At 30.9% G+C, this 15,461-nt stretch overlaps 1 protein-coding gene across 1 annotated transcript in view; it reads left to right on the forward strand.

The window, feature by feature from the left end:
- The first annotated feature begins 4,790 nt into the window (after positions 1–4,790).
- LOC105115226 (anthrax toxin receptor-like) overlaps positions 4,791–15,461 on the forward strand; it is a 20,490-nt gene continuing 9,819 nt past the window's right edge. Inside the window, exons 1-3 of the mRNA XM_011012071.1 lie at positions 4,791–4,872; positions 5,134–5,221; positions 5,334–5,435. Coding sequence (XP_011010373.1) covers positions 4,861–4,872; positions 5,134–5,221; positions 5,334–5,435 — 202 coding nt within the window. The 5' untranslated portion in view covers positions 4,791–4,860. The remainder of the gene's footprint in view (positions 4,873–5,133; positions 5,222–5,333; positions 5,436–15,461) is intronic.

Consider the following 15,461-nt stretch of genomic DNA (forward strand, 5'->3'; position numbering starts at 1 on the left):
TTAAAATAATATTTTTTTTTAAAAATAAAATTATTCTTGATATAGAATATTAAAACTATCTGAAAATAAATAAAAAACAAAATCATTTAATCTAGGAATCAAAAACAAAATATGCTAAAAGTTGATGTTTGAAATGCATGGTGTAACTCGTATTTTTAAATAAAAAATACCAAAATATATTTTTGATATAAGAATGTAAATTGCAGTGTTTCTAACCAGACTCAAAATAATAAAATAAAAACCCAAAACCTCACTCTATAACTCCATTAAAAAGGGCTAAACTAGCTATCCATCCAAAATATAATAAAATAAAAACTCCAAATAGATCTTAATCATTTTTCAAACAAAGTCTTCAAGGAGAAACTCTTTTCACTATCTTGAATCAATCTTCAAGCCAAACACGAAAAACATTCAAGTTGGGGTTCCAATTTGCTTCCCGATGGACACAGTCAGTAAGCAACATCTTTCGCGGGACGTGCAAAGACTGGCCATGGTATTATCCCAATGCAAATTTTTTTCATTCCATAAAACCTTATAAATAAACTCATATAATTTATAAGATTTGACGCAGAGAGACCATCTTGTGTGATTAAACAATAAGGTCAACAAGGTTGTTGAGATGTATAAATATTATTGTAGGGTTACGGAAGTAGTTACAATTATTGCAAAGAAAAGCAAAAGGTTCCATTTTCCATGGTGATGGTGATGGTGCTGGTGCGTGCAACTCCATTTCTTTCACTTTCAATTGCTTTCTTCAATCCTTGATCGTTTGATTGCTACTGTGGTGTAAACGTGATCATGCTTGTTTCCTGGGAAAAATGGTGCAAGCTCAGCCATGCCTGATCCAAACCAGATAATGAAATTTGGATTATTATTCTATAAATCAGTATTGTACTTGGAGAGAAGAATGATCCCTTTATCAACATACATAATAATCGAAGACCAATTTCCTTTTCATGTGTATAGTTTATATGAAGCCATGTAAAGCTCCTAATCTAGAGATTATCATTGGTTGACTTTATTTGACTCGTTTCCTGATCCTTTACAAATTAATTAATTGGTGGGGATGACGGAAGAAAAATGCTACCATGGGATAGGTTAGCGAGCTGTCAATGAAAACGCAAGGAAGCAATGGAAATTTTGAAGGGGTTATGGAAATCTCCATTGACTTGTACGGAAGAAATAGTTGTTAATTATACCTTAATTGATTCATAAAATTTGTGGCTTGAAATATTTACTCGGGCTATTTTTGAAGTTGAAGCCAAATAATAATAATAATAATAATAATAATAATAAAATTGATGTGACTAAACTCAATTAATCCAACTAAATTTTTAACAATTTAATTTATTTAGTTATATTATATCAAAACTTAACTAGGCAAACATCATTATTTTAAATAATATAAAGACATGCTTTAATAATAATAAAAAATCAATCAAAATTAACTTTTCTATTTAGTTTTTAGTTGGTTCTTATATAAAATAATAATATTTTTTCTTGTAATATATGTAATTTTGTATAAATTATTTTTTTATATTTTATTCAATCATTTTCATATATGTGTCAATTTTTATTATCATTTGATTAAATAAAATATTAAATATAATAAATAAATTTATCAAACATACATGGTTTATATTAGGAGATCAAATATTTTAATTTATATTTATTTTTTAATTTTTCAAGTTTAATCTTTAGTTATCATTAATAATTTTTTTTGTTATTTATTAGAATAAATAATTCTCAATTTATTTAATTAAATGTATAAAAAAGTTTTTTTATATATAATAAGAATTTTTTACATTAAAAAATATAATAAAAAACCTGATTATTTATTTTTCTCTATTAGAAAGAACAATATGTGACCCACAACAAAGCACTTGTCAGATGGCCGTGGGTATAAACTGCATGGGGTGTTGCTTGTGGCCCTGTTTTTAGCGTCTGGGCTTTTTGCCAGTAGCCGTGGAAGTGATGGGCTAATTAATATGCCCTTTAAAACATGGGCTAAGCCCAGTATTAATGAAGCCCAGCTTGTCATAGATTAGATTCGTGTGATTATCACATCACCTTATTCTTAAATTTGGTAGATAGCAATTGGCAGATGTATTTCGTGTGAATAAACGTGTTACAGTGTTTTTTTTTAATTTAAAAATTCTTTTATTTTTTAATATTAATTTTTTATATTTTCATATTATTTTGGTTTTGATGTAGTAATATTATAATATTTTTTTAGTATATTAAAAAAAAAACATTTTAAATTATAAAAACTACTATATTTCTGAACATCTCATTAATATTTTATAATACACTCGAGACACATGCCATGTGCAGGGGGCAGCCGTCATAATTGAACATCACCAAACTAATGTACCTTAGGATAGACACAGTGCAACATTTATATTAGCGGTGTTCCTAACTATAATTCGGTGAAGTTTGTTTGATATTGCCAACACAATTTTTAATCTTTTGTAAATTTCACCTATTCTAATTTTTATTTATACACAATCCAGTTATATATATCTTGCTAGGTTAAATATTTTACATATATATATATATAAGTTAAATTTATATTACTAATTTTTATGAACCAAATTTAATTAGAACTGAGATTTACACCCAATAAATTAGCTTAAAATGTGCTATAAGTTTTAACAAATAATCTAGATTTAATATATCAAATAAATCAATTAACTAAAATGAAAGAATTAATTGTAAAAAAATATAAATAAATAAATATTATACCTTAGTTGATTAATAAAATTTGTGGCTTGAAATATTTACTCGCGTTATTTTTGAAGTTGAAGCCAAATAATAATAATAATAATAATAATAAAATTAACGTGACTAAACTCGATTAATCTAATTAAATTTTTAATAATTTAATTTATTTAGTTAATTTATATCGAAACTTAACAGGTAAACATCATTATTTTAAATAATAAAATGATATGCTTTAATAATAATAAAAAATCAATCAAAATTAGTCGGCTGAGTGGTCTTGGTCTAGTGGTGGAAGGGGCTTGTCTTCTTCTACTGCACCTGGGTTCGAATCCTCATATGTACGTTTGTCATTCTCGTAGTGTCTTACATGTCTATTAAGTTTGTAGGGTGTTCAGTGAGTCGTGAGATTAGTCATAATAGACATAAGCTGGCTTGAATACCCATATAAATTAAAAAAAAAAACATCAATCAAAATTAACTCGATTATTTAGTTTATAGTTGGTTTTCGTACAAAATAATAATATTTTTTTTTGTAATATATGTAATTCTATATATAAATTATTTTTTCTTGTAATAATAATTCTATTCAAATTAGATCCGTGTGATTATAACATCACCTCATTCTAAAATTTGGCAGATAGCAATTGGTAGACAGCCACCGCCCTTTAACCTTTTGAAGCGCTATTCATTTATCATCCTCGCTTAACCACTTCTGTCTCTTTCTCCTATCCAAATCGATATAGATGCTCATAGGATTTATTTTTTTTAATGTTAGTAACATAAAAAATAACATTCCACAGGAATTCAAAGCCCAATGATGACTGTAACAGCGAAGGACAAGGAATTAGAGATGTTTTAAACGTGTTACAGTGTTTTTTTTTAATATTTTAAAATGTTTTTTATTTTTTAAAATTAATTTTTTATATTTTCATATCATTTTTGTTTTGATATACTAATGTTATAATATTTTTTTAAAATAAAAAATATTTTTTTAGTATATTATAAAAAACATTTTAAATTATAAAAACTACTATATTTCTGAACATCTCATTAATATTTTATAATACACTCGAGACACATGCCATGTGCAGGGGGCAGCCGTCATAATTGAACATCACCAAACTAATGTACCTTAGGATAGACACAGTGCAACATTTATATTAGCGGTGTTCATAACTATAATTCGGTGAAGTTTGTTTGATATTGCCAACACAATTTTTAATGTTTTGTAAATTTCACCTATTCTAATTTTTATTTATACACAATCCAGTTATATATATCTTGCTAGGTTAAATATTTTACATATATATATATATAAGTTAAATTTATATTACTAATTTTTATGAACCAAATTTAATTAGAACTGAGATTTACACCCAATAAATTAGCTTAAAATGTGCTATAAGTTTTAACAAATAATCTAGATTTAATATATCAAATAAATCAATTAACTAAAATGAAAGAATTAATTGTAAAAAAATATAAATAAATAAATAACAAGACATATAACAACAAATATTTAAGTTTATTATTATAAGATATACATATTAAGTTGAGTTTTCTAACCCGTAATATTTATTTTTTAGATTTCTTAACTCGTTATTATCTATAATATTCATATAATAAGATCTTAACAGTTGAAGCTAAATAATACAAATATTATCAATAAGTCAATTTTTTAAACACCCCTGTTCTATATTAATTTTTTTTTTCATTGCATAGATAACCATTTTATACATGGAATGATTTTTTGTTTTTAATAGTTTTAAGAAACAATCCTTTATATTAACCTAATACATTAAGGAAAAAAAATATTTTTTTAATGTATGATGTTAACCTTTGAATTGATTAACAAAATAGAAGGTGAGATGTGCACATCAAAACCATCTGTTGCTGATGAAAGCTTGTTGGGTCAGCAGCGACGGTATTTACGATGGTTGCATGAAGTTTCCACTCCCAAGTCCACATTTCCTCATCTTATTGGTCTGAAAATGCAAGGACCATTAAATTAAGGCCTCACATGTATCAGATGCATGTATTTATCTTAATTACCCCACCCCACCCCCCCCCAACACCTCTCTATATATACTCTCGATAATATCCATCGTCTCATCGGATCAAAGCATACACAAAACCATGGCAGAAACGGTATGATATATATTGTATGTGTTAACTTATCTTTTAATGCATCCTCTTAATTTGGCTTTTCTTCTTTTTACGTGGAGGTCCTATATATGTTCAAGTTCTTGATAATCTCTACAGCGGATTCTTCCATGAACATGTTTTGAGTTCTTCCAATCTTACTGTCTATAAATTTATCGTGAGATTTTCTTTGTTTTCTATTGGAATTAATGATCATGGTGAGGTCCTATATAAAATGCATGCACTAACGACGTACTAATGTTACAGAAAGTCACAACGATGGTGATTAAGGTGGTCGACCTTGGATGCGAAAAATGCCACAAGAAAATCAAGAGAGTACTGTGTGATATCCCTCGTGAGTCTTTCTTTTTTTCTCTTTAGGAACAGTGCTAGGTTTGAGTTGTTTTTATTACCAAAGCAAGTGACTAAGTTTTGTGGATTTGATGATGTTAATTAATGAACAAGAGAAATCCAGAACCAGACATATGACAAGAAGGAAAACACGGTGACAATCACTGTGGTGTGTTGCTGTCCTGAAAAGATCAAGAAAAAAATATACTGCAAAGGAGGTCGAACTGTCAAGTGCGTTAAGATCAAGCCGCCACCAGATGATACTAATCCACCAAAAACAGAACTAAAACCAAAACCAAAACCATGCACATGTTGTGAAAAATGCCGCCGAGGCCCATGTTGTCGTCACTTTTGTATGCCAACACAAAAGTAATGAGTGTGATATATGGGGAGATGGTTGTTGTAGTTGCCGAAGTAGGGGTTACTATGTGTGCAGAAGTGCATATGTTTGTGAAGAGTACTATCCCTTGGCGCCATGCACAATCATGTAAAGGGAAATCAAGTTCAGAAGACCGATGGTTTGAGTCAACGTCCGGAATCAACCGTTGGATTCAAATCCAGTGGTCATGATGGGCCTTCGTGTTGTTGTGTTCATAATATCATTCCTTTTGTGCTGCTGCTGTTGTTTTGACCTCTTTCATCCAGATGATGCACGACTTTGTGCCTAGCTAGTATTTCAAGTCAATGGTCACAGTTTTTCCATTGTTAAATGGCTTGTTACCTGTTTGGTCAGCAAATATGGGAGGCTTGACTACCTAGTCTTTGTTTTTTATGCTCTCTTATCTTTGTATAGTCCCTTCGCATGTTTTCTTCCAAAGTGCTATTATTTGTTTCAAAAAACCCTCTCCGTCAATTCTCTAGTCATTTTTTGCCGGATGAAATGCCCAGAAATATCATTCGACCGTGCAATGTCAATTATAATATTTTTTTTTGAGATAATAATTTTTTAAAAAAATTTATTTTTAATATCAATACATTAAAATTATATGAAAATACATAAAAAAAATATTTTTAAAAAAATATTTTTAAAATAAAAAATCTTTTAATCTAGGTATCAATACTGAAAATTACTATTTAAAATGCATAGCGCGGTGCGACAATATATTTTTGTTTTAAAAACACAGGTAGTGTCATGGTGCTCCTATTCCTAACCAGACTTAAAATAATAAAATAAAAACCCAAAATCTCACATTAGCTATCCATCCAAAATATAGTAAGATTAAAACCCCAGGTTCGACGTCTAAAGACTGGCTCTTCTGTGATCAAACAATGAGGTCAAGAAGGCTGGTGAGACGTATAAATATCATGGTAGGGTTCCACGCATGTGAACTTATTGCTGATAAAAGCAAAAGGTTCCATTTTCCAATGGTGATGATGCGTGCACCTCCGTTACTTTCACTCTCAGTTGCTTTCTTGAGTCTCTGACCATATGATTGCTTCTGTGGTGTAAACGTGATCATGCTTGTTTCCTTGGAAAAAAGGGTGCAAGCTCAGCAATATTGCAGCCTTCGAAATGATTAACAAAAGGGAAGGTGCATGTGTCCATCAAAGCCAGTGCATGCAGGTGCATGATTGGAGGCCAGGTTAAATTAGATAATGTAAATACTGTAAGACCGATGATTTGAGTCAACGTCCAACATCAACCATTGGATTCAAATCCAGTGGTCATGATGGACCTTAGTACTGTTGTTGTGTTTATAATATCATCCCTTTTGTGACGACGCTGCTGTTCTTCTGACCTCTTCCGTCTAGATGATGCACGCCTTAATTTGTTTGTGCCTTGCTAGTATTTTCAAGTCAATGTCGGTGGCTGGGTACATGTTTGGTCCCGGCTTTGCTACCTCCTCTTTGTTTCTTAGTCTTTGCAAAGTCCTCCTATTTTGTCCTTTTGGATGTTTTCTTCCAAAGTGTTATTATTTGTTTCAAATTAAAAACCCAGAAACCACATCATTCGACCGTCCTTCGGTGATGGTGGTTTTTCTATAATACTTTTTTAAAACATTTTACCTTCATGAGACAGCAGAGTAGAGGCACAAACGTGTAATTAGATTCATGTGATTCTCACGCGTCCCCTTATAAAATCTAGAGGTAAACATTGCAGCCTTCGAAATGATTAACAAAAGAGAAGGTGAGATGTGTCCATCAAAGCCAGCGCATGCAGGTGCATGATTGCAGGGTTAAATTAGATAATGTAAATACTGCAAGACCGACTATTTGAGTCAACGTCCAACATCAACCTTTGGATTCAAATCCCGTCCGTTGTCGTTTCATAAAAAGTTAAAAAATATTTATAAAAATATCACAATGATATTATAGACATGTACAGTTCATCAACAGTTGATATTTACTAACGAAATATGATGCGAATAGCAAAGAGCAGAGTATTAAATATATATTTGATAATATATAATTACCGATAAACATATCGATAAATTATATAGAATATAATAGGTAATTAAAATTTTATTATGAAATCCAAAATTTATTACTATATTTTTTAAATATCACTAATAAAATAATTAAAATTATTATTATTTAAATGTACGTTGATAAAACTAAGCTATAAATTTCAATGACCACCTCTTTTAATTTTATTTTTTTATTTGCTCCGTTATCAATCTTTCATTTTTTTTTTATTTCCTTCAAAATTTTTGTTTGTTTTACTTATAATCTGTACTTGATTCTTCAGAAAATTAAAAGGTATGTATTTTTTTTACTTTATTTTACTTTAATTTTTTTTTGTTTTAGCTATTGTTATTTGTCGCACCCGATATCGCGGCGGCCTTAAAAATCTTTGGAAAGAATAGATTTCTGGCATCTTATTCTTTAATGTGGATATTCTTTGTTTAAGGAGTCGCCACCTAATATTATAGTAACTAGGAACCCTAACTGGTCAACAGAGATTCTATGTTTCGAGACTAATTACGCAAAAGGGAAGATATTATCACCCCTTTAGCGTCCTGCCTAAGACAGGCTGCATTGCTGACTTTGTCAATAATTACTAATGTTTTGTTGGTTTATGCTACGGTGGTTTTGCGTGTAATATTCCTGACTCTGGCGTCAGTGAATATTTAACTACCGATATTTCCAACTCTGGCGTGGGTAAATATCACGTAGCTATAAAAACAAAATAAATTTAAATTAGTTATTTTTTATTCCCGACTATGGAATCAGTGAACGAATAAATCAAATAAATTTATTTTTACGCATGTCACAAAAATAAAATAAATTTAAATCAGTATTTTTATTCCCGAACCTGGCGTCGGTGAACAAATAAATAAAAATAATTTATTTTTATGCACGTACATATATTTTTTTTTTAATTTTTTCTAGCTAGATAAAAATAAAACAACGAATAAAAATAATATAAATTTGAACCAGTATTTTTTTATTCCTGACTCTAGCGTAAGTGAATAAATCAATAAATTTATATTATTTTTTTATTCATGCATACATATTTTTTTTTATTTTTGTACTTTGAATATTTTTTTAAAATTTTCGGGCTGGGCTGGACCCAGCCAGCCCGACCCGGGTCACTGGCCCAAGCTAGTGGCCCGGCTAAACAAGCAGGTGCACGCGTGAAACAAATTCACGCGTGCATCAACAATGCGAAGGTAATTAATTAAGTTACCTTCACACTGTTCAACTGCTATTGAAACATTGAAGAACGAAGACAATGACAGAAACGGGCACACCTGTTTCTCTATTTTTGACGATTGAAGAAGTCTACAACGCTGGTACGGCTGCTATGGGCTTCGTTGCGTTTTGTTTCTGGTGAGGCTGAGGAAGACTGTAACGCTGGTGTGGCTTTGATTCTACTGATTTCTGTTTCCGGCGATGTTGAGGAAGGTTGCAACGCCGGTGCTGGTTCAATTTTCTTCTGTCGATAACCAATGGATCGGTGATTAATTGGTTTCTTCAGGGACCAAAACAGGGTTGATCTGTGGTCCTCTGCCTTTCTCTTCTTTTCTGTGTATTTTTTTTTACGAAAACTAGTTTCTTCTTGCTGGGATGAAATTTGGGTTGATGTTTCGGTTCTTCTATGTATTTTCTTTTTTTGGTTCTATTTTGTTTGCTATATTTTTCCTTGGATACTGCTCTGTTTTTTTCTTCGGTTTTTTCTTGTTGTTGAGTGCTGTGAGTTGCTCTCTCCGCCCTTTTCGTTCCCCTTCTGCCTAGGTTTCCTTTTCTATTTATAGAGATCCCAACTTACTCCTCAGTAATCCTGCCTTTGCAGGACTGTATCTTCGACAAGCGAGATCGTGGGCAAGGATCGTGATCCACAATTGAATCTGCAGATTTTCAGGTTTTCGGTTGAATAGGAATAAAGAACATCACACGACTCTCCAACCAGCAACGATGACGTTCGGCAAAGGACACAATTTTACTTTTACCCCTGAACTTTGGAAATTCAGCAATTGGACCCCTGAGCAATCAAAAGTTTCTTTTAATTTTGCCCCTTTTTAATTAATTCCAATTAAGTCCCTAAATTGGTACACTGTTTACAAAACGGTCCTTAATTCCTGGATTATTCAATTTGATCCTTAATTAAATCTTTAATTTTTAATTCTGTCAATTAACTCAGGATTTAATTAATTAAACTAGTCAAGAGTTTAATAAAATATTTAAACTTTCCAATCATGTTGCCATTAACCCAAATTTTAATTCATTCTTTATTTATTTTTTTAATCATTTTTTCATCATATTTTTTAAAAAAATCAAAAATTGGGTTATGACTTGTTATGTTTTTTGTTTTAGTGTATTTTTATAATGAAAATAAAGTTTTGAAATAAATATATTATTAAGGTGAGCATTTTTCATTTTAAAGTCTATAGTTTTTTTAATTTATTCAACATATTTTATTGTTTGTACTGCCATAATAATCGAATAATTTATTGAATTTTAATTATTACAATTGAATTTACCTTGCACTTAGTAACTTAATATGTACGAATATATTTAATTATTCTCTCTTAATTTTACTCTATTATTATATGATAGGGATTTAATTATGTAATTAGTAATTAATATATAGGAATATTTTATTGTGTGATACTTGATGAATTTAGAACTTAGATTTCTTCATTCCCGAAGGCTTTATAAGAAGTCAATGCTTGAAGATACAATTTGTTCTGTGGTTAACAAGGGATATATACTTCAAATAAATTTTCACATTGAAAAGGTAGTGTTATATTTCACATTCTTGTGGTTTATCATTAAAGTCAACATACAATACTTGCAATCAACACGAATGCGGGCGCATAGCCGCACTCACATTTCAATTTATACAATATTGTGACTGCTCATTGACACGACTAAAAGATTGATGTCTTCTCCCAAGTGCAGGAGTGTCGAAGTAATAAATAACCCGGCAAGACCGGGGTCGAACCACAGGGAGGTTAATTGTACAAATTATAAATAACAATAATACAACAACAACAACAATAATAACAACAATAACAATAATAATAGTAATAACAATAATAATAATAATAATAATAATAATAATAATAATAATAATAATTGTAGTAGTAATACTAATAATAAAGAAAAAGAAGGAGAAGAAGAAGAAGATGATGATGAGAAGTTTGAGATGGAATATTAATGTAACGATTAAACAATGATAATAACAAATGTCAAGGTTAGAGGTTCCACTAATGGTATATCAAACAAGTATAGTATAAACTCTTATTATTGAATTGGAAACCACACACAAAGGAGGTTCCAATCAGATTATATATTGTTAACATGGTTACATTAGTCATCTTATTCAATTAATGCTAATACTTGTAAATCTCGTCAAGCATTCATGATTATAACTTATGTTAACAACAAATCAAGTTCCTTTCATAGCTCAGGTGTCGGTTATACCATACATTATGGGCTATGAAAGTGCCAAGCATTTGTTGTACCAAGTGTTATACAACATAAATCAAGATTAGTCATTTAACAAGCAAAGTATTAAAGAGTGAACAAGATAACAAATATAAAACATGTTAGTATCAAACATTAAAGTCCATATTAAGTTTACATTATACTTATTCTCACACCATTAGTGTAACCTTTTCACCTTGACATAATTAACTTAGCTAGACATAATGAAAGAAAGCAAAATAAATAAACAAAATAAGAACATAAAAGCTAACTAAGTAAAGGAAAGGAAATGAAAAGCATAAACTTAATATTAATGAAAGCAAAGCATAAACATTACAAAAAATACAAAGAGAGAAAGGAAGAGCATGATCTTGATCTGGAAACCAAGATGCCTAAATGCATGGCAAATGCCTCCTTTTATAGGCCAAAAATGGGAACTATTGATTTGATGACTAATTGATAAGTGGGTGGCCAACTTTTGACTTGGTGACAATCCTTATCTTCTCTTGTCTGCCCAAAACGTCATTGATAACGTCAAAATTGGAGCCAGTTGCAAACATGAAAGTTGTAGGCAATTGTCTCAGCTTTCTTGTGTAAAAAATTCAGCTCATTTGGACTTCTAGAACTCCAGATATGGCCAAAATACCGAACAGTGCTCGGGCTGGAAGACAGATTCGGGCTTCTTTGTTGTTGCTACAATTTGGACTTGATAATGGCCTTTTTAGATCTTAGGCTCCATATGAAAGTTGTAGGCCTATGTCTTACCTTTCCATCCATATAAATTGGACCTAAATCTGAGATCTGTAGCTCCAGATATGACCCAATTACCGAATAGTGTTCCGGTTTGGATTGCACCGATATCTCTTTTCTAAGTTTGGCCATCTCTTTATCCTTGCAATTTAAGTTCTTCAAGTCATCAATCAATCCTTTCATTTATGTGATAGGCCTGCATTAAAAATAGACATTTACCACAAATTAAAGGTATCTTATATTATTAGATATATTATTATAAAACATGCTTTGGTTAAGGAGTTATTGATACTTCAAGTGCAAAATGATGATATAAAACCATGATAAAAATGCACTTTTAAGTACTAATCACTCATTATCTTGAGTTTCGAGATACACATTTCATGCGTGCATGGGAACACATCTTGATTGCTTTCGTCTTCTTGGTTGTGGCGTGAACAACTACATAGATCAGAAGATGCCTTTTCAATGCCTACCCTGTTCCATAAATGTTTCAATGCCCTCTTCTATAGGGTATATATTCTCGTAATTATGCCTGTTGGAAATAGTATTTGTTGAACTGTAAAATCCTAATTGAATTCTGAATAGTTAGGACATGGCTAGATAAACTCTAGATATTTCCAAAATTGGTAGGGTTACTGACTTGTTTTTATTGTATTGCATATTTTCTCTGTTGACTGTTTCCCCCCTACTCATCATATGTTGGTTTTATTCCATGTATGATTTTACTGTTTGTTTTCTGTTTTGAAATTTTTGACTATAGACTACTCTGTATCTAAAATTGCTCACTGATCCTCAGCCTTCATTGATTTTGGTTATGAATTTGTTACAAGTTCAATTACCTTCGTTGACAAAGTATTTGAGAGTTCAAAGCTAGGAGATTGTGATATTATTGAATATTTGAAAGGCCTTGCATATCTTCTGGTTACAACATAAGAAGCAATTCTGTTTTTATCAGTACGATCAGTTTTGTAACACCCAATCTAAGGAGTTTGTAGCTTTACAACAACACACTGCTCATCTTACTAAAAAATAAAAACAACTATCAATGAGTTATAAACAACACATGGCTCATCTCATCCAAAAATACAAGCAATTCTTGACAAATTATGGACAATGCCAAATGATCATGAACATGGCATCACAAAGTAATGATACATGTGCACCCTCTTTTAACTATAAAACAACCAACCATCTCCAGCTTCTCCTCCTCCAGCTCTATCATTGTGTTAATTTAATATATTTATGAAAACACATTAAATTTGTAATGAATATTATTTAACTATATATTTTTTTATTTTTGATCTTTAATAAAATTTATCTGCATAATTGGTTTTTTTACTATTAATTTATATAATTTTATATTATTTATTCTTAATATTTTTTTTTTAAAAATTGAAAATACCCACAAATGAATTTACAAACGGAATGTATCCGTTGATATTTCATAGAGAGTTAAAAAATATTTACTGGAAATGCCACAATGACCGACGGTTTCACTAGTGGATACTGTCCGTCAGCATTTTACCAAGAGTTGCAACATATTTACAGAATACATTTGTCGGTACATCTCTAGCGAGAATTGTTTTTGTCATGCAATTTCTGTCTATAAAAATATCGATAATATTTTTTTTCCAACATACTTAGCGATGGAATATAGTATTACCAACGAAAGATATGTTGACAATCACTTTTTATTGGTGATTTAGTTAGTAAAACAATTACCAACGAACTCTTGATCTCATACCGACGGATTATGTTCGTCGATAAAATAGTAAAACAATTACCGACGAACCCTGGATCTCATACCAACGGATTATGTCCGTCGGTAAAACTATGAAATCTTGTAGTATGAATATGACAAGTTAATCAATTTTTTTTAAAATTATAAAAATCAGGTAAAATATAAAAATAACAAAATTATACTATATAACATGTTTAGATAAACAATTGATTTTTCTCTTTGAGAATGAAGAACCTATTAAACCTAAGTAAGGGGGCTAACTTCGATTGATTTTTTAATTTATTTTTTACCCATGGCAGAAATATTAGCATCCTTCATTCATATCAATTAACATATTTAGTCATCGATCCTGGAGATGGAGAGATGGCTTAAACCAATTAAAATCAATAGTAAAAGGAGGAGTATTTGTTCCGATTAAAAAAATTAACCAAACTAAAATTGAGGATTGTTGGTGGAAAATGGTGAAAGGTTTTATGATGCCTGGATTCAATCCTTGTGTGACGATCGCAAGCATATATAAAATATTTTTTTGACAAGCACGTGAATAAGAAAACTATTTAGTTATCTACTGATATCTTTAATTTTTTTTTGGTTGTTTTTATGTTTTTAACTGTGGATTCCACTGTGCAGTTCATAATGAAAAGGTTGATACCTTTGATTTTTTTGTTTTTTATTTTTAATTATTTTTTATTTAATTTAATTTATTAATATTTATTTTTTTATTTATTTATCAAACTTTCATTATATGGATTCCAGGTTTGATGGGTTAGCCCTATTAATTTTGGTTAACCCGTCAATTTTTTTTCTATTTAGTTATCAAACTTTTTCGACAGGAATCCAAGATTTGATGGTAAAATCGGCTTTGAAGGGTTAACCCAATTAATTTAAATTTTTTTATTAGTTTTTTAATTAATTTATTTACTTATTATATTTTTATAACATGACCTTGTAACCATATCCATATCCAAGAGTCTCTCCCTGGGGCAGCTATGACAGCATTACATATTTGGATGAATGGCTTGTCCAAGGTACTGGAGGCAGGGGAGCAGCTTCCACCATTGCTTGGAATCAATACTGGGCATGGGCAACACAAGTGTTCTGAGAAAGGTTTAGCTAATGTGTTCGAATCATATTTGAAGGAACTACATTCTCCATTCCATGAGGCCCTGATAAGGTTGGCTGGTTCTTAACTACAAAGGTTGCAGCTGAGTCATGGTTGGAATCTAGAAGATCAACTGACGCAGTAGCTGCTTAGGTGCCATGCTCATGTAGATTTTCCTTTTTTTTATGTCCATAAATGGTACGTGCCCACCATAATATTGTTTCTTTTTCGGCTGATATTGTCTCTCTTCGTAGGGAATTTTTGTGTCGTTAAGATAAAGCATTGTATTTAGCCATTGAATCGTCATATAGCTGATCAGATTCTAAAAATCTAGATCATGTTGCTTTGACTGGTTGTGCTATGATTCAGGAGCATCTCTTTAGATAGTCTGCACAATTGAGGCAATTATTCGGTGAGGGAATAGCAAGTACATTGCATTTTCGGGATTGAAATTTAAAGCTATTTAAGATTGGATCAAAATCCATTCCATATGCATGTGTGATCTGACAGAACATGGCTTGCTTGCTGCCTGCAGTGTCGGCAGTGCTAAGTGACTGCCTCGTCAAATCAACGAGACTCGAGCATTCGCTTACAATGAACCAATTGCCATGGTTGCTGCTGAAGTCACAACTGCATAAATGGTATTCGTGCAGCGAAGTTCTACTGCTTCACTGTAGGTTAAATCAATTCTGGACATCGAGCATATATGATCTGCACTTCTTGCGCAATGCAATGCCAGACAACTGTTGTTACAAGCTTTGATTTGATACTGTA

This window comes from Populus euphratica, unplaced genomic scaffold (assembly GCF_000495115.2).
Source record: "Populus euphratica unplaced genomic scaffold, PopEup_1.0 scaffold665.1, whole genome shotgun sequence".
In the NCBI taxonomy this organism is placed as follows: Eukaryota; Viridiplantae; Streptophyta; class Magnoliopsida; order Malpighiales; family Salicaceae; genus Populus; species Populus euphratica.